Source organism: Sebastes umbrosus, chromosome 22, assembly GCF_015220745.1.
Source record: "Sebastes umbrosus isolate fSebUmb1 chromosome 22, fSebUmb1.pri, whole genome shotgun sequence".
NCBI lineage: Eukaryota > Metazoa > Chordata > Actinopteri > Perciformes > Sebastidae > Sebastes > Sebastes umbrosus.
Window position 1 is genome coordinate 10,829,452 of NC_051290.1, and position 25,110 is coordinate 10,854,561.

General features: G+C 43.1%; 1 protein-coding gene across 3 annotated transcripts; it reads right to left on the reverse strand.

Moving 5' to 3' along the window:
• Positions 1 to 3,866: 3,866 nt before the first annotated feature.
• Positions 3,867 to 23,946, reverse strand: znf219 (zinc finger protein 219). Of its 3 annotated transcripts, XR_005205171.1 has the most exons (6): positions 23,720 to 23,943; positions 13,230 to 13,314; positions 10,604 to 12,968; positions 10,287 to 10,433; positions 4,155 to 8,721; positions 3,867 to 4,123 (listed from the first exon to the last, which is right to left on the reverse strand). XR_005205171.1 is itself a non-coding variant. In XM_037758172.1 (5 exons), exons 3-5 carry the CDS (start codon positions 12,963 to 12,965, stop codon positions 7,541 to 7,543), a joined length of 3,636 nt encoding a protein of 1,211 aa, XP_037614100.1. In that variant the 5' UTR covers positions 12,966 to 12,968; positions 13,230 to 13,314; positions 23,720 to 23,946; the 3' UTR covers positions 3,867 to 7,540. The 3 variants fall into 3 exon arrangements, 2 of the variants coding, with proteins under 2 accessions (XP_037614100.1, XP_037614098.1); XM_037758172.1 differs by having other exon boundaries at positions 3,867 to 8,721; positions 10,341 to 10,433; positions 23,720 to 23,946; XM_037758170.1 differs by having other exon boundaries at positions 3,867 to 8,721.
• Positions 23,947 to 25,110: the final 1,164 nt, after the last annotated feature.

The window sequence follows — 25,110 nt, forward strand, 5'->3', positions numbered from 1 at the left end:
TTGATACTATCACGATACTTGGGTGCTGATTTGATATGTATTGCGATTTTACAAGTATTGCGATTCAATATTACAATTTATTGCAATTTTTGTTAACTTTTTTAACACTAGACCATGGGAAAAAAGTTGAATAATACACTTCTAGGGACTTCTACTTAGGAAAATATCTCAATTAATACAGTAAAAATGTTTGATTTTTAGCATGTATGTAGTCCGAGATGTCCTGAAATCAAATATATCAGTCATTATCAGGATTTTCTTCTTTTTTTTCCACCAAACCAAAAATCAAAGAATAAAGACATGTCCCTCAAAAATTAGAGTTATTTTCTTTTTAATTTATAAGGGACATGTAATGTTTTATACTTCTGGGGAATATGATCCAATCAATCTTATTTCCATATATGTATTGTGTATATACAGTTCCCTTTGTTAACACCTTATTTTGAAAACCGGACATAGTCAGAACGTGTATACTTCTACTAACTTCTCCAAGTCCGTCGCCAGCTCTTACCTTTCTCTTTATACATGCATTTAACATAAATGTCAGTATATGGGTGTTCTACAGTTGCAGCGTCGGCCGATTCAACCACGGAGATGAGAGTGACTGCTGGCTTGACCCTACATTACCTCAATACAATAACATTTCCTGTCCGTGACAGAGTTAGCATGCAGCTTTAGCCGTGATGTATAGCTCTGCTTTTCCTGGCAATGTGTGAAACCCAAAGTGTTTCCATACTTTACTGTATGTGTAGTGTTTACCAGTTTGGATTTAACATGTGAGGATGCAGGTCGTATCCACGCAGACCCTCCGCCGTTTTCTACTTTCTCGTTTCGGCTCGCTGTAGTTTGTTTTGGTTGACGGATACGGAACGGATTTGACGTCACATTACTTAAGAGTACAACAATAAAAGCGGTAACTTCCTTCTACCTCCGCATAGACTCAAATGAAGCAAATATATCAATTCTGGCATTAAAGAATTTCAAAATCGGAAAAAAGCGACACATAGGTGAATCGATTTTTTATTTTTCCCACCTCTAATGTACTGTATCTTTTGCTAGCGTATAAACCTTCATTCTAAGATTGACTGGTTCACAGTTTCAAAACTAAACCTTATGAGTCATAGCTGCCACCCGGAGGGATGGGACCCTCTACAAAGGGTCACAACATGATTGAGTAGAGGGAAAAAGAATCTGCTATACAAAAATGTTCCGACTTGCGTCAAAGGTTGGGAACCAGTGCTGTAGAATACTAATGAAATTATAATTAATAAGCTTACATTTCTAACATTACATGCTGCCATAATGTCCACACAATGTATGTAACAAACTATATTCTTGAGGGCCCCGAACCTCTCCTTATTACTGTTATTCTCAAATTGAGTTATTCACCTTTAAGAACAATTTCTATAACCTCAAGATCAAGTTGGAGGAGAGGAATGGGGTGTCCCTAATTTTCTGCATTTCTACTCAAAGCCACAAGAGGGCTCCCTTTTCTAAAAGTTGCTTGAAACAGCTTTATCCAGACAGTGGATTGTACTGACGCATCCTAAACTATGGAGTCAGATCAGTCTCAAAATGAATGAATGCACACAGAAGGATTCACAAATGTATTTTGTGATTTATATATAAATAACTCTCTCCACAAAAATATTTTTCAATGCACACAAAAATAGTTATCGTTGTATATAAATTTACAAATAATCCACATGTAAAAAAATAAGGTTGACGAATACAGTATATTCCGATGCACACACAAATATTTCTTGCTTTAAATAAATGTAATAGAAATCCATAAATGTATGTATTTAAAAGTATTTGCAATTTTCATCAAAAACATATTTGGATGTTGTTACATTTATGTACAACTTCATTGTATTTGTGTTTTTTTTTGACTCCCCCTTCTGTGGCCCGATCCACAAATGCAATTTTTTCAACAGGGAATCATCTGTAGCCAATCAGATGTCGCCCTCCTTTTCAGCCAATCACATGAGCGTGCCACCACGAGGGTATGATTTATGTCATTTTTGATGAAATTGCAAATACTTGTAAATACATATATTTGTGGATTTTTATTACATGTATTCAAAACAAGAAATATTTGTGTGTGCATCAGAAACATATTTGTGAACCTTATTTTTTTATATGTGGATTTTTTTTATACATTTATATACAACGACAACTATATTTGTGTGCATTGAAAAATATTTCTGTGGATTCATTTATATATAAATCACAAAATACATTTGTGAATCTTTCTTTGTGCATTCATTAATTTTGAAACTGATTTGACTAAACAACAACAAATACATATTCATACCGTCAGACGTCTTTGCAGTGACGGGTTTTATGTAAGCATATGGTTTACCATCTTGAGTATTTAAAAATTAAAACATGGCATCGGGTGTAGAAAGACATGAAAAAGAGACTGGGTTATTTTGTTTGTGTTTATTTATTTCTAATGTGTTTTATTTTTTTATTTTTTTTATCTGTCCACAAAGTCATATTAGTCACTACTATGTTAGATCAGTTTTCCCTCACTGCAATGGCAGTCAACTACACAAGAGCCCAAACCAAACATGGCCCCCTCAACTCGCAGAGATTTGTCATTTCACGATGAACAACGCCTTCAAAACCATCAGATAGTGTATACTGTATGTAGGATCAGCCCACTGAATTATTATGCTTTTGGTGAAATTATCTGATTCACAATCAGGAGATAAGGTGCAATTTTCACAAAACCACAAGGGAGCGAGCCACATTGTATTCAGCTGAAAACAAGTGCAAATGTAAAGGGATAGTTTGTTTTGTAGAGAATTTTGCCATTTCTTTTTACCAAACTCGATGATGCTTTATTATGTCTTTTTATGAACTTTGAAGGTAGTTTTAATAGTGAGTTCGCCCTTGCTTTGCTCAATTAATGGATGTCTTAGCTCCTCTCAAAAACAGGGAAATACACCTTCATCACTGAGGTTGTAAGCTTGTAAGTACACATACAAATTATGATAATTACATAAGAGTTTGGAACTATTTTATCCAAAACAGTTTTCATATTCCTCTGCTGTTTGATATAATCTGACTTTTTTAAGTGAAAAAGCGGTTTACATAGACCATCTTTGGAGAAATGTAAAGGTGTATTTCACCAGTTTTTAGAGAAGCTTACTGAACCCAAAGATATACCAACCCGTTCTCATTCCCAGGACGTCAAATACCGACGCTTTGTCACGCCCCTCGGCGTATGGTACCGACGCATAGGGCACCCTTTAGCGTCCGTATGAGACGCACCGGGCTTTCAGCAAATTACATTAAACCCATCCACATCAATATTAAATGCTCAGAGAAAGTGGTGGGGGTGGTATGGTGACGTAGTTTAAAGTGCGAAAAAACAGGGGTGGTGGATGAGTCCAACAAACACAGGGCTTTCATCTAGGAGACCGCTGTTAAGTTTCACTTTCACTTTCAATTTTAAGCCAAACCACGATGTTTTTCCTAAACCTGACTAAGTGGTTTTGTTGCCTAAACCTAACATTAACCATGTGTTTACTGCGACCGTAGTGGAGCGTCATAGTTTGACGCACGGGTTAGGCTTCCCACGGTAGTCGGTGTTACCGATGTTACACGGTGGTTGGGCATAAACCAATTACATAACTTGCCCACCGCCCCCAAAACTGTCATTTTGCTTTTTTTTAAAAATAGAAATAAAACCCATTTAGTTCATTTTCACATATCAGCGCCGTGTTATCAATACATAGTCGGACGACGGACGCTACAAACTCAAAGTGAAAGTGTCTGCTCCGTACGGAGTCTCAGCACAGAGTCGCAGGAGTCAGATTTCACGCCCACGGTACGAGAGACAAGACGATGGCGGAGGATTTGGTGGAAAAACGAAAGCGCCTATTTGGCAATACTTCAGATTTAAACCCAATGCTTTAAGGGAACCATAACGTTAACGAGGCAAACGCCGTGCAGAAGACGGAGCGGGCATAGCTGGTGTGTGCGACGCAGCAATGCCGGGTGGAAACCTGCAGCCTCGCAGCGAAAGCTGGACCAGAGAGAGGCCAGACACACTATCATCCAACGTTAAAGCTCAAAGTAAGCGCTCTACATTTATTGAGCGCTTTCTTTTCTTGTAAAATGTCCGGTGTAATCGGTAACACCGATGTTGTCATGACACATGACACTAATGGGGTCGTGACAAAGCGTCAGTATGTGATGAGTTGGGCTGAGAACGTGTTGGATATACTGTACATGAGCTAAAGTGGGCTTAACTGGCTGTTAAACATACTTTCACACTGCTTATGGACACATTAAAGGTACCCTGTGTTTCTTAGTAAATAGGCAAAACGGTCAAGTTTCTCTGAAATCAAACTATACCTTCAAAAGAGTAAAAGTATTGGCTCAAGTGCTGCTTTAGTCTTTCAGAGAGGATTTGTTTTCTGTGCAAGAAATTTGGGAATTGAGTTTGACTCAAAGGCTGCCTTTTTATATATAAATCTCCAGGGAAGAACGCTACTTAGACAATAAGGGTTTGTTTTTAAAATCTGTCATCACCGAGGACATTTTTGTCATTAGACATGTAGATTGATTGGCAGGCTGTTTTATTCCCATCTGCCAGGTGGGAGGAGTAGAAGGGACCATCACTCAGGTTTGTGCTCTCTTTAAAAAAACACAACATCTCTAGTGCTATCTGTACAACATTCAACAACACATTTCTCTTGTTTGTTTTTTTGTCGTTTTTGTTTTTTTTAACCATAATGCCAAAACAATAATAATTATCATTATAAGAAGAGCATTTTTCCATCTCAACGGCATTGAACAAACACCACACAAACTGAAATAAAAATCTAATAAAGGCCTCAATACCAGATAGTACACGTCACCTTCAAGTGGTGCTATAGAGATAGACAGTTTATACGGACGAGAGAGCGACATGGAGGAAGAGCAAGCATGAGAGAAGGAAGGGAGGATGGGTTAAAGAAAGAAGTGAATTATTTTCTCAAGTTGATAGCTTTAGTGTCACCTCGGACATGTTTTGGCACCTTTATTAGATTAAATATAATATTCATTAGACTAAGACTTGGGCTTTGGTTTACAAAGGGTTAGTATTAAGACCAAAAGTAGTCTAACCCTACATCTATAATGATTTCTAAAGGTTAGGTAGTCTTTCAAGAGTCTAGCCACGCTAGATTGGAATAAGGCCTAGTGACCTGGTTTAAGGCCAAACAGGCCTGAACAGTAGAGAGAGATCTGGTATGGAAACAGCTCCCCACCCAAGAGAGAGGGGTCAAGAGGTAAAGACACGAGAAACAGATTAAGGAAATGAGCGGAGATGATGAAGGAGAAGAGGAAAGAGAAAGGACAGAGACAGAGAGTGTGTAGATATAGGCTAAGTGCTTTTGGTGAGTTTTACAAAATACACCAGGAAGTGCTTGAAACAGAAGGCACGATGGCATTGACAGTAGTTGTTAAGGAGACACCACTAAGGGACTTATCACTACGAAACTCATAAGGTGCTCTAAAGAAGGAACTTAAACACATTAATGCACATTAAGGTGCGGTTGCAATCGTAGAATACCCCATCGAAAAGTAAGATAAATAGTGGTTGTTAACCAGCGTGAGGGGATATTACTGTCTCACATTCATATTTTTCCCCCATTCAATACACAAGAATTCACGATAAGAGATTGATTGTTTTGATTTATAGATGTTTACACAAAGACAACTTTGAATGTGAACTTTCTTTAACAACCGGTTCAACGGTTGGATATTTCATGCACTGATTGACCGGTTTTGGCTCGTCGATGGGGTAAATCTATCGAAACCACAGCTTCACACATTTAAAAACGACAACAGAAAGTGACAACTTCCATTGAAAAAACGTTTGGTCTATCCATAAAGTCAAAATAAAAACAACTACTTTGGGAACTCAAACCTTGCACAGTGCTCTGTATAGACATTCCAACTAGTCTTAGCTCACAAACATTATAATCAATATTACCTATATTGATAACCTTTTTCTGTAAGCATCTTGAAATGAAAATAAACAAAAGTCTGCTTTTTTTTTTTCTTGTCTTTACAAAAGCTACACATATTCTACTGGGATGTCTATGCATTTGTTAGTGTTTTTAATAATTACTCCTACCATTGTCTTTTCTTTTCTTATAAAAAAGAAGAGAGGGAATCTACTCATCTAAAAGACACCATACCCCCCCCAAGAGTACAGTTTGTTTCTCACATTTAGTCCTGTTTGGCAGAGGTACTGCTTTCTTTTTCATTCTCTACCTTGTATCTTCTCTCCTGTGGAGAGATTGTTCCTTTTTTGACACAGTTTGCCAAGTCTCTTTAAAAAGGGTGTGTCAGTTGATTGTGTTCGGGGCCTCGGGCGACGTCCCTACAGCCCTCAAATAGACTCCCGCTCTGAGTTTTGTTCTTTTCCACGCATCTACGTTGCCATGGCAACCCGACCCGCATTCGGCGCCATTGTAAACACTGAATTTTGAACTGTGACCCCTTTTTTATCGCTCAGCCTTTGACCTTTTTCATCGCAATTATACATTATAGTATATCACCTACGCTTTTTTTTTGTTTTCTTTTCAAGCTGAGCCACAAACGTCTGCCGTCTGTGTCAAGGACATCACACATTTCTTTTAAAACTTAACTATTCACAACACCCTAGAACCACTTTTAACAAATATACTGTACTTAAATTGTTTTAAACTGTATATTCAGATAAAATGAATGACCTATCAGAGCCTCGATGCGCAGGAATACCAGAGACTCTCTCGACAACGCACATGAACAGGCACTAAATGAAAAAAAAAATGTTACAAACGTTTCTTTCTGTTTTTCTTTAGGACAATCGTGTAGAAACACTTTTCAGACAAACAAGGCAGTGATATATAGTCGAGGGAAAGCACGCGGCCTGCAACAGTTACCTCATGCCTTAAATTAATACCAAATAGCTTAGCTGAGGCTCACAGCTTGAAATATTTCTAGACTCAACTTTCCTCCATATTTGTGTCGGTTGAGGAGGAAGTTTGAGGTTTCAAACTGTTCAGTGGTCAGTCAGGAGAGCTTCACTTCACAGCTGGCTTCAGCTTGGTCAGTATAGTAGTCTGGGATAAACAGTCCCTTATTAGTGTGGAATAATGATACAGGAATGATGCTTTAGATCTTATACATGTTTCTTTCATTTATCACATAGGATATCACCTTAAAAATCATCCAACTTGGAGTGAAGCTTGGGAAAAAAAAAATTGAAAAAGTGGCCTACAAAATCCCGAAAAGATGCATCTATGCTCTTTTGTACAGGAAGTTTATGTTGTGGATGACCACGCTGTCAGAACTGAAATAGACGAATAATGTCGGAGGGAAAATAACAGCTGTGATGTTTCTCTCTGTCCTTTTCAAAACCTCAGGAGTCAGGAATCCTCTGTTTCGCTCTGCAAAGCTACCCGCCCCTTCTTCAATTCGGTGTCAAAAAATGTAGTTGAAAACATTGAACCAAACTCTCCAATTTAAATGGTGTCATCCCAAAGCATTTTTAATCTGTTAAGACTCTTTCCTCCTCTCCCACCATGTGGTTGGAGCTCAGGGCTGGTGAAAGAGCGAGGGACATCCTCAGATCCTGGTCCTCTGAATCCTCCAGACTGCTGTTCTCCAAATTCTCCTCCAATTCCTCCTCTTGTTCCTCCTCATCCACCTCCATCTTTCCCTTGACCGCCAGACCGTCTCTCACATTCTTGGATACTGAGGCCACGTCTGGGTGGTCGAGGATGTCGTCCAGATGGTCTTCTGTATCCTCAGAGAGCCCATTCAGGGTCTTGGCCTGCGTTGAGGACCATTCCCCCAGGGGTGCCTGGGACTCTGCCTCAGTCACATGCCTCCATATTGTCAGAGAGTCAAGGTCAGAGCGATCCGTCCGGGGCTTGGTGGCCTTCGGGGCTCCGTTATCATCCAAGGTGGTAGAAGGGGCTCTTTTGCGCCTGGACTTACTGGTGTGGTTGACCTGGAGGTGCATGGCCATCAGCTCTGCTGAAGACGTACGGAAAGGGCAGAACAAACATTGGCTCAGTTTAACCCCTGTTGAACTATCCCCTCCGCCATCCACACCACCGACACCCACTCCCTCCCCTACGGTCATGCCTCCATCCTCAAGGCCAGGTGAAGGGCGACGGGACAGATCCAGGGGTTCAAACCCAGCTCCTTGAGTTGAAGGCGCAGGCCCTTCCTTGTCGTTCGACGGCTGAACCATTCGGCTAGTAGTAAGGGGCTTACGACGGGACACTTTAGGGGCCTTCGGTGGGGGAGACTCCCTGATCCAGCCTCCTTCCATTCCACCCTGGTAAAGGGCCCCCATCACCCCAGACAGATACCGGTACTGGGTCTCCAAATCGACATCCCTTAGAGCCGCCAAGGCCTTCCGATGCTCCCGCTGGTCCGGAAGCCCCAGGAGCCAGGACTGCTGGCTGGGTCGAGGGGTTGGGGAGTCAGTTTGGCCTCGGTTGACCGGGCAGTGGTTGGGCTGGGATCGGCGCTGCTTGGCCAGCCCAGAGGTTCCAGAGGTCAAACTGTTGATAGTGGAGGTGAGACCACTGGAGGAGGAATTGGAGGAGGCTGACAAGGCGTTGCGCTGCTCCCTGTGGTGCCGCTGGAGGTGGTACTTCAGAGAGCCCGACTGGGTACCCGCATAGTCACAGTGGGGACATTTGTAGGGTCTCTCACCTAAAATAAAATAAGATGGACAAAACAAGATTGGGGAAAAGGTATTGGAGAACACACAAGTAATACTTAACCTGGGTTAAGCTTAAATGGACCACAGATTTTGCATGTTTTAGCTCCTTTACAGCGAATCACATAAACTTTATTTTAATCTGAAAACACTAGAGCATTAGTTAAAACATGGTCAGCAGTAACTTGCAAAATAACTGGCATGGTCCTTTAAACAGTGGTGAGTGGGAGATGTAGTTACGCATTTTAAAGGGAGATGGCAGTATTTCATCACTGATTAAAAATTACATTACTGGAAGAGATAAAGAGGAGGGGGGCATCATGCTGGTGGCATATCAACAGCAGGAAATGTATTACATATGAAAACCGTAAATGATCTTATTCATGAGAATGATTTGATGAATGCAGATGTACATGCAAAAAGTATGAACAATTTGATTTTTTTCTTGCCGGAGCAAAAGAAAAAAAAAAGGGATAGAAGTCTCAAGGGGCAATAATCTCAAGAGGACAGTAATATCAAGAGAGTATTATTATAATTTTATGCCTTCACTTAAATTACTGACCATGTGGTAATCACTTGATGGCACAGAGAAGCAATAGTGCATGAGAAAAAGAGCTGTATGCTATCATGAATAATACAGTTGAGATGTGACGGGTCCTGTCAGCTATAGACGATTCTTCATAATGGCAATATTAAATAGATTTCATTGAATGCATTTTTGGGCACCGTCTCGCTGGAAAGACTTGGATGTGCTCCAGTACCCGGTTGCTGGAGATTGGTGGCATCTCAAAAAATGGAAGAGGGGTCTTAATTTTGATCAAATACATCAAGCAAAGAAGGCAAATAATAAAAAATGGCAATGACTCATGCTGATAAAGTCTTATGAATATGGATCATTAATTAAGAGTGTGAGTGAGTGCTGTGAGAGTTCCCAATTTTCATTAAAGTCATACTCACTTATCACCAGAAATTCAGTATGAGTTTTTTTTTTTTAGACTTGGAAAAGCCTGTTATAGTCTGTTGGAGTACCCTGTGTGTCTGTTCTACAGTTAGAATTATTTAGAAATTATTTGAGGTAAATTTAATGAGTACAATTACAGATTCACTTGCTTCAAAGACAAGATCAGAGAATGTGAATCTCACAAAGAATAAAGGCAAAAAAGAAATATTTTATTATGGAGAAATCTGTGAGCATATACTTTATGCCTAAATGTTTTCTGTACCCTTTTTGGGGGTGAGGTAACTGGCTAGTGAGAGAAGTGAGCTTTTTTATTATGATTTAACCAAATTTAATCCCTGGAGTGGCTTGATTTTTCCTCAAAAACTACTGTTAATATACCCTCGAGCAAGGCATTTAACCAGGAGTTGCACCAGTGGGGCTGCTCGGTCGCCTGCAGTAGAGGGCTATGATTAGCGCTGGCCAGCTCTCTGGGGTGCATGTGTAAAAAAGAAAAAAAGGTAGTGCTGCTAAAGCGAGGATGCTCAATGAAACCTTTCCAGGGATTTTTAAAGGTTAAAAAAGTAAATGTGGTTTGTTCAACTCACAGCAGTTTCTCACCTGTGTGAACTCTCAGGTGCACTTTGAGATGGTGTGAAGAGCGGAAGGCTTTACCACAGTAGGGGCAGTCTTTTATCCCTCTACCACGCACTCGCTCCCTGGTGGGAACTGAAGGTATGGAGGAGACTGCTGTCAGGCCATTTTCTCCTGCAAGTGGAGAAAATGTAAAGATAACAGCGGGTGCGAAGGGTCCTACAAGAGCTTCTGTTTACACCAGAAAAACAGTATGAAAACAATATACTCTTGTGATAATAACAGCATTACATGTGAGCAAACAAACACAACACAAAAAAAGAAAAAAGCACATGTGATTGTACCTTTGAAGCTTGAGATGACAGAGTGAAACCCCGTAGCTGCTCCTGCTTGTTGTGATCCACCACCGTGCAGTTTTGATTCCTGCCTCCCTTCTCCTGTTTGTTGGGATCCACCACCGTGTAGCTGAGATTCCTGTCTCACTTCACCGCTGCCTCCTCTTCCTAGCCCCGCTCCTCTACGGCTACCACTCCCCTCCTCTTCGCCGCCGCCTACTTTCAGAGGCCTCTGAGTGTGAACACGAGCATGAACCACCACCTGCTGCAGGCTGCGGAATAGCTTTCCACAGTCTGGGCATTCCCATGGCCCTCCTGCTCCGCCGGATTCTTCTCTTGGATCCAGGCCTCCGAGGTAGGCTCTGACTTGGTCAGCGTCTGTGATCACCGAGCTCCGACTTGGGCCTCGCTGGCCTTGCTGCTGGCCTCGCTGCTGAGGCCTCTGCTGCTGCTGCTGCTGCTGCTGCTGCTGCTGAGCTACTGCAAGGCTGCGAGCCACCAGCTGCCACCAAGTTGCCTGGTCCCCTCCTTCTGTAAGTGATGCGGTAGTTTCACCTGTGCCCCCTCCTCTAGTTGCACCCCCTCCTCTTCCTGCGTCCCCTACTCCTGAGCCGCCAATGCCGCCACCACCACCATTTCCCATCTCTGCCACCTGAGCCACTGCTTGAAGTCTCTCCATGCAGCTGGCCCCACTGCCATCACTGGGCAATCCAAGGTAGCCGAGGATGGCTGACTTGCTTGATCCCAACCCCATTCTGCCTCCAGTTTCTGATCTTCCTTGTCCGCCTCTACCACCTCTTTGCTGGGCCAGAAGGAGGCTTGAATAGAGGGCGTTGAGAGACTGATTACTAGCAGAGCCTTTGGCTTGCTGCTCTGCACCTCCTGGTCCCCCAAGAGTTCCCAGCCCGGCCTTCAGCCCGAGCTTGTTGAGATGTACTTTCATGTGGTTTTTCAGAAACCAAGGCTCTTTGAAGCCACGGCCGCATACCTGGCACTTATGGTCCAATGAGTCCTTGTGCTTTCGCATGTGTCCCTTCAGGAACCAAGACTGGGTAAACCGCTGTCCGCAAGTTTCACAGCGAAATGCTGGCAGTGTGGGGGACGCAGCTGCTGTAGCTGCTGCCGTCACTTGAGGGGTACTTGGGGCTGGGGCTGGGGCTGGGGTATGGGTCGGGGTGGGCACAGGAGTATCAGGGGTTGCGATGACCAGCCTGGAATTGTAGGCTGGTGGCAGAGCAGGTACCTCAGGGGAAGGGTGGCACTCTTGCAAGTGAGATGCCAGGCTCTCTTCTTGGCTGGCAGAGAAAGGACAAAGAGTGCATTTATACGGGTTGTGGAGAATGCGGACGTGGCGTGCCAACTCCGAAGCCGTGCGGAATTTTCCTTTGCAGGCATGGCAGCGAAACGTAGGCGCTATAGGAGTGGATGCCCCCTCCCCAATGGTAGAAGAATAGGGAGGGGTTACAGAAACAGGGTCCTCTGTAAGTGGAGGGGTCAATGGTGTGCTGTCATCCAGTAAAAAGTTTGGGTTCTGGTCCGTCTGTAGGCAATCATCTAGACCTTTGACCTCACCGTCAACATCCTCTTCTTCTGTGAGATGCTGGATGAGAGTCCCTGGCAGTATACGCTGGCTTGGGTGACTTCTGTGATTCTGGATTAAGTCTTTGTGGTTCTGTTGGATTTTGAGGTGCTGCTTTAGGGTTGCTGAGGGGTGTCCAGTCCGGTATAGGGCTGAAGCTCTGCGGTCTCGGTCCAGACTGTGAGCTCGGGCATGAAGCGACAAAATGCTTTGGAATCGGAATCTCTTTCCGCATACGTGACAGGGAAACCTGAGCGCAGGACCCGGTGAGGCCCCTCCCACTCCAGGTATCGCCCTGGTAACAGTGTCTTTCTGGAACAACTGGAGGTCTAGCTCGTCGCTGCAGTTTCCGCTCTGCCCAGATGAGAGGGCCAGCTCCAGGGCTCCAAACCCGAGGAGTGGCGCCGATGGTGTGGTTGGTGGAGAGGAGTCCAAACAAGGGCTGCATCCAGCTTCTTGTCCCCCTCCTCCTGGGAACAGCGCCACTGCCGGCGTCGGGGATGGAGGAACGCCGTCCAGCCCTTCCTCGTCATCGTCTTCATCAACGTCGTGGTGATTGATGTTATTGTCTTCGTGGAGGGGGAAGGGAGAGAGGGGGAAATAAGGCGTGGTGTCCGGGCTCTGAGGGGAAGGTTCGGGGCTGTGAATGGGCAGGACAACGGGGCTGTCAGGTAGAGAGAGCTGGGTGTGAGGAGAGGAGGCCTGGGGGCTGTGGTCCAGGGATGGCAGTGTTGGGGGAGACTGGGGCTGCTCACAAGAAAGAGACAGCACACACTCTGGCGGAGAATCCATCCTCTATCAGCACAAAACACAGAGAGAAGGCGGATAGTGAGTGAAGCTGATGACTTAAGAGGAGTTACAACTTTAAAAACCGAGAAGAAAGGTTAAATTTGCATGTTGTGCATAATTAGCTTCAACTGAAACATGACCTTGACCAGATCTGGAAAAACGACTAAGAAATAGACATAATCAAAGGTATTAGTTTGCCTAACAGGTTCATATGTCTGTGTGTGTGTGTGGATGCATGTGTATGAAAACAGTAGAGAATTACTGTACCAGAAGTGTGTGTGATGTTATGCCATTCTTTAGTGTCTCGACTGATGGGGGACACACTTCTGCGGCAGCCTTCTCCTTGAATATTCTGGGGACAAAAGCAAGCCGAAAAAAAACAAAACTGATGACTACATGATGACTGAATTAAAAACTTCACTTAAGCATGAGTTATTTGCAATTAAAAATCGAACATTAAATTGTTTAAAAAACACATTTTAGCATATTATTGCAGCTATTATCTAACTAAAGACTTCACTTTACTAAATTAGCAATATTAGTGTCAATGTAGGCGTAAATGCTTTTTGAAATATTGAGCGATGAACCGCAGGTGGCAGATTTTTGTCAAACGGGATAAAATAAAACAATTTGAATGTATTCCATCATAAATGCTACTAAGCAGAGAAACAAAGGCACACTCATTACAGCACAGTTTTGCATGTGTTTTAATGCATGTAAATGTTAAATGCGAGGCAAATCTTCATTTGATCTCCTCTCAGTCTGCGTAGGTGTATGCATGCGCTTCAATGTGTAACAGGTGTGCACCTGTTTCTGCCTCCTGCATGTGTTCACAATGCACAACAGCATACTGTTAGCACATATGGGATGATTAGTCGCAGTGTGAATGTGCATCGGCGTGTATCTCTCTGTGTGTCTGCATGTCTGTGTGTGTTTAGGAGTTAAGGGCACCACCACAGGACATGGACTGTCCCAAACAGGATGGGCGCGTGATGTTTTGACTTCCCCACACACCCTTCCTGTGCACTCATACAGTAGCAGCTTTTTGCTTAAATCAGGACCATAAACACACATGCAAGCACACACCGAGTGACGTACAGTATGCGTGCACTTAAGCACAACAATATTTTTTGAATCTACAGCCTGGGTGTGGCGCTTTGACCCTGCTTAGTCATGGTTACTTGTTTAAGTAATGTAAGCTGATTCTACTGTTGGCTGTATACTGCAAACCGTCACCCCAGATAACAGAGTCAGCTGAAATGTAAAGTGTGATATACAGCATATTGAACACAGAAGCATTCTGGCAAGGCACGCTCACACACCCGAATATTTCGAGTGCACAGCACTTTGCATCGGTTAGCACCGGATTTATGCACATCGGCTGTTTTCGTCCGTCGTTTTGGCGGAGTTGAGAAGCAGCAGAGGCGCCCACGACAAAACAAAAGGTCATCAATCATTGTGGCAAAACAATGGAACATCTGTGCTCGCAGGTGTGTCGCCCATATTTGTGTTCACGCGGCACATATGTGTTTATATGATCAGTCGGATTTGTGTGTGTGTGTGTGTCACTGAGCCTGGATGACAAAGAGATTCTCATGTAGCCAGTTGACATTTTAGCTCGGCTATGACTCACTGGGATATCACACCATATCAATCACATAAACACACACGGTCGCGCGCAGCAACAAACACACTGAGTCTTTTCTTAATCCACCATTATTGTTCTTTCCTTTCCCCTCTGTCTTTCTTTCCCCCGCTTCACACTCCTCCCATCCCCCTCTCATTCTCTCGCTCCCTCCCTCCGTCTATTATTCACTAATTTTCTTTCATTCTCTCCCTCTCTCTCTCTTTCTTTCTCTCCTGCAGTGTTGCCAGTTGGCAGAGTGCCAGGGAATGCTGATATCAGCTGGTAGATTGGGCCCTGCCAACATGGCGAAGAGCAAAAAAATGAGAAAGGAGGCAGACAGAGAGAAAGAAAGAGAGAGACATCCAGTGCAGTTACAAACTGGGCAGCGTGAAAAAAAAACATTGTCAGAAGCCATGTGAATGAAAATGATTTAATGCGATTGCCAGCGTGGTGTTGAGGGGAAAAGGGGGGAAGAAAAAAATAGGGTAAAGAGAGAGAGACATGCTGGAACAGAGAATAGGGGAGAAATCAGAGCGGTGGAGTGGCAGGCTGGGGCATAACATGAAGAGAAAAAATCATTTGAAAAGTCAACACACAAATACACATCCAGACAGACAGAGAGAGATACAGAAAGAAAAAAGGGAGTCTGGGTGAATGTATCTGCAGCAAGTCTGATGGCATTATCATATGAATATCACCATCACAATGCATTGTTCCAGCGTGACGGTGGCTGTCGCCAACCACCGGCCCTGTCATGCCAATAAGGAAAAATTTGGATAGATGGAGAGAAGGAGATAAGGTTGCAGCGATCGGATGAAGAGGGCGACTCGGAGACAGATTAGGAATCAGGTGGGGCAGAAGCACATGAAACCCAGGTGTTAATGAACCAAGAAACGCAGTGAAACAACCAGCCATCTATAGTAAAAACCACCTCTCGACATTTGTCCGCATTACCGCCAAATGCAGTTCGCTCCCAATGTCCAAATTTGAAGTATTTTGGATGCGACTGCACTCGGAAATTGCACACAGATGGATTGTGCGGGTATTCAACAAGGTGTTAAAGCGAGAGTATTTTTGGCATCATTAGGAAAAAATTCCATAATAATCTTTCAGCATATTGTAATTCAAGTAAAATCTAATTAAAAAATCGAGCTCGTGATGGGAAACTTTGGCCAATCACAGGTCATTTCAGAGAGACAGCGTTCCTATTGGCTGTTCATTCAACGGAGGCAGCTGTCAATCACTCGCGAACTCCGATCAAACGGTCAAACTAGGCATCATTTCACATGATTCTTTTCAGATTATTTTTTTTTCAGAGGACCTGTCTCATGCACTACTGTCAGGATAAAGTGACCGTTTTATAAAAAAATACATGTTTTTAATCATACTTGCTCCATTTCTACTCACTGCAGCTTTAACTGTTTTAAAGGATTGCATGAAGAAGTGATGCGTGCGTTGCAAAGGGAAGGAGAAATCTGATTTGAAAAGATCATCATGGACTTGCTTTTTTGATGTCAGGTGCAAATGTGATCCGCCTAAATCATACAGTCAGTCTTGATGAAAAAATATGGGGGGAAAAAAAATGGATTGAAAACTGCTCTTTCGCTTATTTTTCTTCCTCGCTTTTTTTCTCTGACCCTGAAATTCGCAGTGTACATTCAGCATTGCAATTCACGCGGTAATGACAGCTTAAAAGCACATCCTTGTTGTGTTAAGCATTGCCATGATGGTGTCATTACTGTAATTGCAGAGTAACTTTGTGGGCACTGAGATAACTGATGTAAAGCACTGAATTACCTTCGCTGGGAAATTAGTTTTTATGACAGAGGTCAACTTTCTTTTTTTAGCCCGACGAAGAAAAATCAGCATTGACAACTCCTCCTGTGTCACAAGATGTGTGTATAGGAAAAGTGTGTGTGTGTGGGGGGGGTGGGGGTGTAGGGGTTGCTGAGTCATGCATCACATCCGTGATAAATAGTTGAGGAGGGAGTAGGAGCACAATATGTTCAGACAAGTTTATTTTTGGGGGGTTTCTTGATGTCATTGTGTAAATACAGTTTTATTGTGAAGGCGGTTAGTGCATGTTTGTACACGCCACAACGCTACACATCATAATTGTAAATGTGAGGGTGTGAACACCTTTCACTTTAACAGTGAGTGTGTGTGTGTGTGTGTGTGTGGGCAGGAAGTACCTGCTCAGCTATACATTTCCTGTGCGATATATATGTGTGTGTTATAGGCTGTGTTTTTAAGAGCGTTTGTGTACTGCCTGTACCTTGTTGGCTTGTTAGCTTTTATAGCCAAACAATACCTACTTGCAACCACTCGTCACAGTTTGCATAATTAAGTCTGCGGGCTCTTAAGAGTGCGATTTGCCCCTCTTAGGTTGTTCCATGTTAATAGTGTTTATAGTTTAAGGAGTGCTGCGGTATATCACGAGGAAAAAAATAAAAGATGTGAGGAAAGACAGGCAAAATAAGCATCAATTTCTGTAGAGTAAAGATGCTTTTTATTCTCACGACCCCTTTTGTGACCCCTTAGGATTGGGATACTGAAGAGCGAATACACACCAGCTACCTTTGTGTTCTTATCTTGTGTGTGTTTGTTGCACATGTCCTCCTCCACGGACCTAAAAATAGGCATCTCCAAGGTCTGCGGCCTGGTCCTCGGGGCGTAAAGTAAACCTCGTATCTGGAGGCTGTGTGTCAGTGAATCCTTCTACAAGTGATACCTTTCTTCCAGCTCTATTACTTGAACTCTCATGTGATGAAGAGTGTGCGAGGTGAGGTGTCCTCCGGGGATAAGTGGGCGTACTGTACGAGAGGGCTGACCACAAAAAAAAAAAATATATGAAAGGAGAGGATGAGCGACTGAGGGGAGGAAGAGAGCGAGGGAGTCTCTCCTCTCTGTGCGGTGCAGTATAATTCGGTCCTGTGGTTTTTATCGCGTGGTCACGTGGCGAACTTCCCCACAGACGGTATTCATTTCCTTAACTTCACCTTTCCCTGAACCCCCCTGCTTCGCTCCCTGCTTCGCTCCAACTTCGTCTGGCTCTCCGCTCTGCCCTCCCCTCATCTTAAGCGGGGATACTCTGCCTCCACCACTAAAGATACTGGTGACTGGTGGATTCCTTTGGGGCAGAAACTTTCGATTTTTGGTCCGAGAATGGAAGTAAGTTGCCATCATAGGCTTACTTTTGCCTTGAAAAAAAGTAAAAGTGTCCTTCAAATAGCAATATATTAACCTTTCCGACAGGTATGACACATTCAGCTCTCATCTTTTGCTATATTTGGGTGGACACCTGTAACATTTAGTGAAAAAGTGATACTTTCTCCTGCTCTACTTGTGTTAATTTAACGCCGTCCTACTGCTTTTTTTCCCACCGCCTTTCTTCCCCATCTCCTGTCAAGCTGTTGCTTCTTCTGCTCTTTCTTGAATGAAATCCTCCTCCGACGAGGGAGGTGGACGCAAGCGGACACTTGGAGCACCAAAGTGGGAGCGACGCAACGGCGAGTGAATCTCGAACGTCGGTGAAAACATCACAGAGAAACGAAGGCTCTCGCTCCGAGTCCTGCAGGCCGCGCTGCGTCTAAACCGGAGGAGGCGCCGCCGACTGACTGACGCGTCTGATTCAGGATTACAGGATTGAGGCCTTTTAAAAGAAGAATTGGTTGGGAGCATGCAAATGTCATAAGCAAATCACTGGATGTGTTCTCTCTAAAAGGCTTATTGAAGATCACCTGCAGGGGTTTGAGAGGGAAAGCAAAGGAATCAAGCATCCCACAGGTGAAACAAACACCTCCGTGATGTTTTTATTTTCTAATCAAATCAAACATTTTCAAACCCTTTTCGTCAGCAATAACCACCCCCCTTTCTTCTGAAGTGTCCTTGTGCACAGACTACCCACAATCCCCAGGGGTTGCTGACCCTACACTGTGACCTCCTTGTGGAATATCACATACTATATCAGACATGTGAGCACCTAAAGAGGGAAATTTAAACCGTTAACACGAGTTGATTCTGTATTTACCCCGGGGAAATTTGCAGAGCATGTGTTCTATTTCTTAATAACACCCTGCTTCATACTGTATGTACACAGCATATGGCAGTGTCAATACTTAAATCGACACCTCTTGGCGTCACTGGGGACGATGCACCTTGCACAAGGGCACCTTGACGGCACGTATATGAGGTTAGAAAGTAACTTTCTCTGTTAGGGGAGCTTAAAGGTGAAAGCAAATGTGCTCGTAGCTGTTTTAGGGTGAAAAGAGGGGCGTCATAAAGAGGGGCGAGACCTAATAATCGTTTAAATATGGGGATAACATAAATATGGGGATAATATGATGCACGCTTTCGGACAGACTGTACTAAAAGGCATTCTTAGGGTTGCACTCGGTTGTACACAGGAAAAGCAGCAAAAGTAGTTGTATGACGAATGAAAAAAAGAGAGCTTGCCCACCTGCCTGAGCCTTCTGTGTTTTTTCCTCTTTAACTTTACTCGTTTGCTCGCTTTCCTCACGTTTTCTCTTCTCGTGCACTGATTCGTTTAAGCTGGAACAGCCAATCGGAGTTATTTCTCTCACCGACGGGCGCCGCTGCTGATTCAACATGCTGAATCGGCCGAAAAAACTCCACCACATGCAGACTAAAGCCGACGGTGCGGGACACACCGCAAAACCGTCGGTTTGGTGTGTCAGAACCTTTAGATGATGATTTGAATGATGGTAAAAGGTTTTTATAGTCATCAAAATGCTTCAGTTTGTTTTCCAGTTTCACAGAAGTAAGTGCATGTAAAAAAAATAATTGGCACATGCTGCATTTTGATGACTATAAAACCTTTTACCATCATTCAAAAACACTGGTGATCATCATCTAACCCTAAACCTTAACCTGCCGGCGGGCAGGTGGGTTTTTAAGAACAGTAGTTCAGTCTGTGGGGACTTGGTTTGAAGACCGAAGGGTCGCCGGTTCAAGTCCTCTCACGGACCAAGTACGGATTGTGAACTGGTAGCTAGAGAGGTGCCGGTTCACCTCCTGGGCACCAGACCTGGGCGCTGCGTAGTAGCTGCTCCTAATACTACGATGGGTTAAATGCAACAGCTACATTTCACTGTGTGTCGTGCTCTGTGCAATACAATACAATCTGATTTACATTTAAGAGGTTAAAACTGTCTTACTTCTTACCTCCTCAGACCTTGTTGATTGTCAATTTCGCAAAGTTGCAGAAATTGTCATTGCACACATGTCTAAATACCTCCAGCGTCTCTAACTGACCTTTAACCTCCCTCTGCTCGCCACCTCTCGACTGCGGCTCTATCTTTTACTCGACCTGCCGTTTTAAATCCCAGCGGGGGCCCCTCTTCTACTGACCCGCTTAGCTCGCTTTGCTGACAAAATTATGATTTTTAGTCAAACAAACAAACACTGGAGTTGAGAGGTAAAAGCAAAACCTGTCCACCTCTATTACAAGAGTTCCAAACTGGCCCGCAACACAAGTGGCACAAGCGGCGAACTATTTAAGTAATGCTCTAAATACACAGTAATCCCGAGCAGGCAGGCACAACTCTCGACAGTCTCAAAATGTCACAATGCGGTAGCTTCTCCCTAACTGAGGGCAAGCAGGTGCCTCTCCCGCAGCGCACTAATGACCCAATTATATCAATCAGAAGCCTTGATTGGTGCTACACTCCTCTCCCTTTTTACTCCGTCTCTTTCTCCCTCGCATACAATCTCTCCCCCCCCCCCACCATAAGAGCCACCTGGATGGGGTGTATGTGCCCCCTCAAGTACAGTACAGTATGTACAAAGATGGGGAGGAGGGCGGCGTTGATGGAGGAGGAGGGGGAGGAGGAGGAGGAGGAGGAGGATACTACTTGAGGTCTGAATGAGGCAAAACCATTAGACTCTTTTTTAACATGCGGCCAGTGTTTCATTAGTACAGCGAGTTCCTGGTGATTTGCGATGCAAAAAAATCACCTTGTATGAAAAAAGTAGATGTACCTGTGGAGGGATACTTTTACAAACGGAGAGGTGATTCTTCTCAGGTTTAGTTGCGGGAAATTACAAAGATGCTCATCTTAGTAGTTTACGTGAAAGACTGGACAAGATTTTATAGCATCAAAAAGTGGGCAAAAATCACTAATTTCAACAAGAATGTACTGAATTTGATCACATCTGCTTTCAACTGACAGGATTTTGATTTAGAGAATATGTGCAAAAACAAAAAAAGAGTTCCCTCCACACCAACATCCCTGTTTATAGGACAAGCCAGCAATGTCAACCTACTTCCACTGCGCACACACACGCTCTCCAAAGTGTGACATTAGTACAGCGAGTTCCTGGCGATTTGCGACGTGAAATCACCTTGTATGAAAAAAATAGATGTACCTGTGGAGGGATACTTTTACAACAGAGAGGTGATTCTTCTCAGGTTTAGTTGCGGGAAAATACAAAAAATGCTCATCTTAGTAGATTTCGTGTACCATATACTGTTTATACTGCACTATTTTAAGTATTTTGAGTACTATATTAGTATCATTATTTTGAACTTTTAAGATGTTTCAAAATGTTCTGTTTTGTGTTGTTAATTGTACTACTCTACGAGCCTCTACAATTGCCCCTCGGGGACAAATAAAGTGATTTGAATTGAATTGAATTGAATTGAAAGACTGGACAAGATTTTATAGCATCAGAAAGTGGGCAAAACTCACTAATTTCAACAAGAAGGCACTGAATTTTTATCACATCTGCTTTCAACTCACAGTAATTTGATTTAGAGAATATGTGCAAAAACAAAAAAAGAGTTCCCTCCACACCAACATCCCTGTTTATAGGACAAGTCAGCAATGTCAACCTACTGTACTTCCACTGCGCACAGTTGCGAAAATTACAAAGATGCTCATCTTAGTAGTTTTCGTGAAAGACTGGATATGATTTTATAGCATCAAAAAGTGGGCAAAAATCACTAATTTCATTAGTACAGCGAGTTCCTGGTGATTTTGCGACCTTGTATGAAAAAAAGTAGATGTACCTGTGGAGGGATACTTTTACAAACGGAGAGCTGATTCTTCTCAGGTTTAGTTGCGGGAAATTACAAAGATGCTCATCTTAGTAGTTTTCGTGAAAGACTGGACACGGATATGATTTTATAGCATCAAAAAGTGATTCTACTGGGCAAAAAATCACTAATTTCAGAGAAGAGAATGTACTGAATTTGTATCACATCTGCTTTCAACTGACAGGATTTGATTGAGAGAATATGTGCAAAAACAAAAAAAAAAAGAGTTCCCTCCACACCAACATCCCCTGTTTATAGGACAAGCCAGCAATGTCAACCTACTTCCACTGCGCGCACACACACACACACACGCTCTCCAAAGTGTGACATTTTGGGGCGGATTTTAAAAAAAAAAAAAAAAAAAAAATAGGGCATTTCAGGATCCCTAAACATTTTCCATTGGATGTAAGAAAACGGCGACATGCAGGAGTGTCTTTTTGGTCAACCCAGATGACACGTCTGCTGCCTTATCTCATGAGGAATTTCCCTCCTCCTCGCTTCTGTGATGTGCGTCAATAACGTGCAACCATTTTCAGTCGCTCTTTTCCCCTCTCTCCTCTCTCGCGGCCATCTCAATTAGAGGCACATTAATGAAATAAATAACCATCAACAAACAATGCACTAATAAACACCAACCTCACTCACACACACACACACACATTAGAATGAGATTAACCCTATAACCCTTGCAGATGGTGTCCAGCACGCACACAAAAAAAAAACGCGATTAAAAATCATGTATAGTTTGGAGAAGTCGAAGGGTGGCGTGTGTGTCATGTCTCTCTCTCTCTCTCTCCTCTGCTCCATTTTGTTCCTAAATTTTCTATACAAAAGATTAAGGGAGGGGAAAAAGACGAGCAGGAGAGAGAGAGAGAGAGAGAGAGAAGGACGGGAGGGGAAGAAAGTGCCATCATGGATTTCATCTCGAGTCCTGTCTCTGCCAATCTCTCCTCCAAAAAAAAAAAAAAAACAGAACCCAAAATAAACATCGTGTCCAAAAAATCCAGAATCCCAGAATTTACTTCTTCTCGTTCCAGAATTGACTTCTTCTCGTTCCAGAATGTTACTACACTGCTACAACGTTGCATTCCACACTTTGCTATTCTATATACTTTCAGAGCTTCGGAAGGTGATGTTAGGACAACTAAAACAGGGTTTGTAAACATCGTAGTAGTGAAAGTATAACGTTTATTAAAAATGACGAGCAGTGGGTTTTCTTTTACGCAAGAGGGAAAAAAAGTGGCGTTTATATATCTCGCGCTGCACACAATGCTCTGAATGTGTCCAACAAAAGAATTAGTCAAGCTAATCTACAGCATCTTAGAGCACAAATTGCTGCTTTTTGTCAAATCAACTTGCTAAACACGCCACTTTTACGCGTTGGACAATATGTCTGCGGTTTATCCGAAAATCCTCCCGTTACGCACCGAGAACTTGTGCCTCTTTTTGGCACTTTTTTTTGTTTTTTTTGGGGATAAAACCGAAATTTCACAACTGCTTTTTCCTCGTGTGGATTGAAACAGTCGCCAACTTGGTTTTAAAGTTCCGCGGATTTAACCAAAATGCATCTTTTAACCGCTCCGAGTGACTTTTCTTGCTCTTGCAACCAAGTCGCGTTTAATTCTCCTTTTTTTTTTTTTTTTTTTTTTGTCATGTCACGGGCTATAGGAGGCTACATGTCGGCCACGCGCGCACATACGCCGGCTTACATACATGACACACTACTACACGTAAAGTAGTGCCTAGAGCGCGCTGGGTAAAGTACATGCGTAACATACATAACATGCTTTCATGCCAATCACTCTCACGCGCAAAACACAACTGCGAAAATAAAAAGACAACAACTAATATTGGCCATTATATCCCGTCAAGTGTTGCTCTCGTGGAGAGACAGAAAGAGAGCAAAAAAAGAGGCAATAAATTCAACAATTTTGGAAATGTTTCATCACCGGTGTTTCCACGCACACCACGCATATAAAAGTGTCCATGTAAACACAACAGTGTTGGATCAAAAATCTTAAGTAGATAAATGGAAGGATATATGTTGAAAGTATAGAGACTCAGTGTACTTACGGGAGAGGCGGCGAGGAGATTAATGACACGACACGTCATGATTACGTTTCACTTGAATTAAATACATTACGAGTTGGGAAAAAAAATGGAAATCAGGGGTTGTATACAAGCATACGCCGTTTCCCCCTCCCTCCTCCCTCCTCCCTCCGTTTTTGGTCTCTCTCTCTCTCTCCTCCTCCTCCTTCTCCTCCTCCATCTCCCTTTCTTTCCCTTTTCTCTCCTTTTCTTCCCATTTATTGTACAGGAGTGGGTGAATAAGAAGGAGAAGGAGAAGAAGAAGAAGTGGGAGGGTGAGAGTGATGTAGGTTTGGGGGGAAATGTTAATTATAATCTCGTTCACGGGCACCATTTTACAAGCGTTGTCATCTCCTCACATTTGTATCCTAAATATGGCATCTGGGGTTGGAGGGGTGCTGACAGTTTTGGAGAGACATTTTTTTCGGGAAGAAGAAGAAGGGGGGAGAAAAAAAAAAAAAGTTTCACACCAATAGAAGTGTGTTAAGAGAGATGTTGTGGTGTAGCCACCCCGGAAGCACATGGCCACTTCCAGGATGGGAAGATACAAAGTGCACATATTTGGATGAAGGGTTCCCAACATAAGGTCCGGGGGACCTACTGGGAGTCTCTAGGGAGGTTTCCAAGGGGTCGCCGGCAAAAATAGCAACAGTGAGTGGGAAAAGCGAACTAAAAATATCGCTTTTGGAAAAACTCTCCTTCGACAGATTGTGCTGTAAAGCATCAAAAGTACTCATTCTCCTGATCTTATATTACACCACTTTTGCACATGGCTGCACCCGCTTCTTTCAGTTGTAGCAGGTGCACCGAAAAAAACCCATGTACCCTCATCGACCACATTTGCATAAAAGATCCCCTGCGTCATCCTAATTAACATCTTATTGATGGGGCGTGGTTTTGATGCACCTCCCTGTGCTGAAAGTTGAACATTTCTCAAAAGCTACATATTCAGAGATTTTTGGCCAGTTGAAGGCAGATGAACTATCATAAGATAATATATCACCTTAAAAAAGTTGTTGCCTCATTAACATTTGACTATTCAACCCGATCTCACAGGAAGGCGTATAAATGACATAATATAAGGACACATTTTAGGCTTTTTTAGCGTGTCATTTGTACACCATGCATCAAAACTACGGTAACGTCCGCAGTTAGGTTTAGGTAACAAAACCGCGGTTTAGGAAAAACGTCATGGTTGGGCTTAAAATAAGTACGTAATCTAAGTAAAATACGTACAGTAACAGCGTAACATAAGTACGGAGTACACGTCACAAACGTCACTAAAGTCACAAAACAAACAAAACACAGGTCTCGAACGCCTTTCTCTTGGTGCAAAGTCCTGTCTTTGTTCGACCCATCCGCCTCCCACCCCGCCC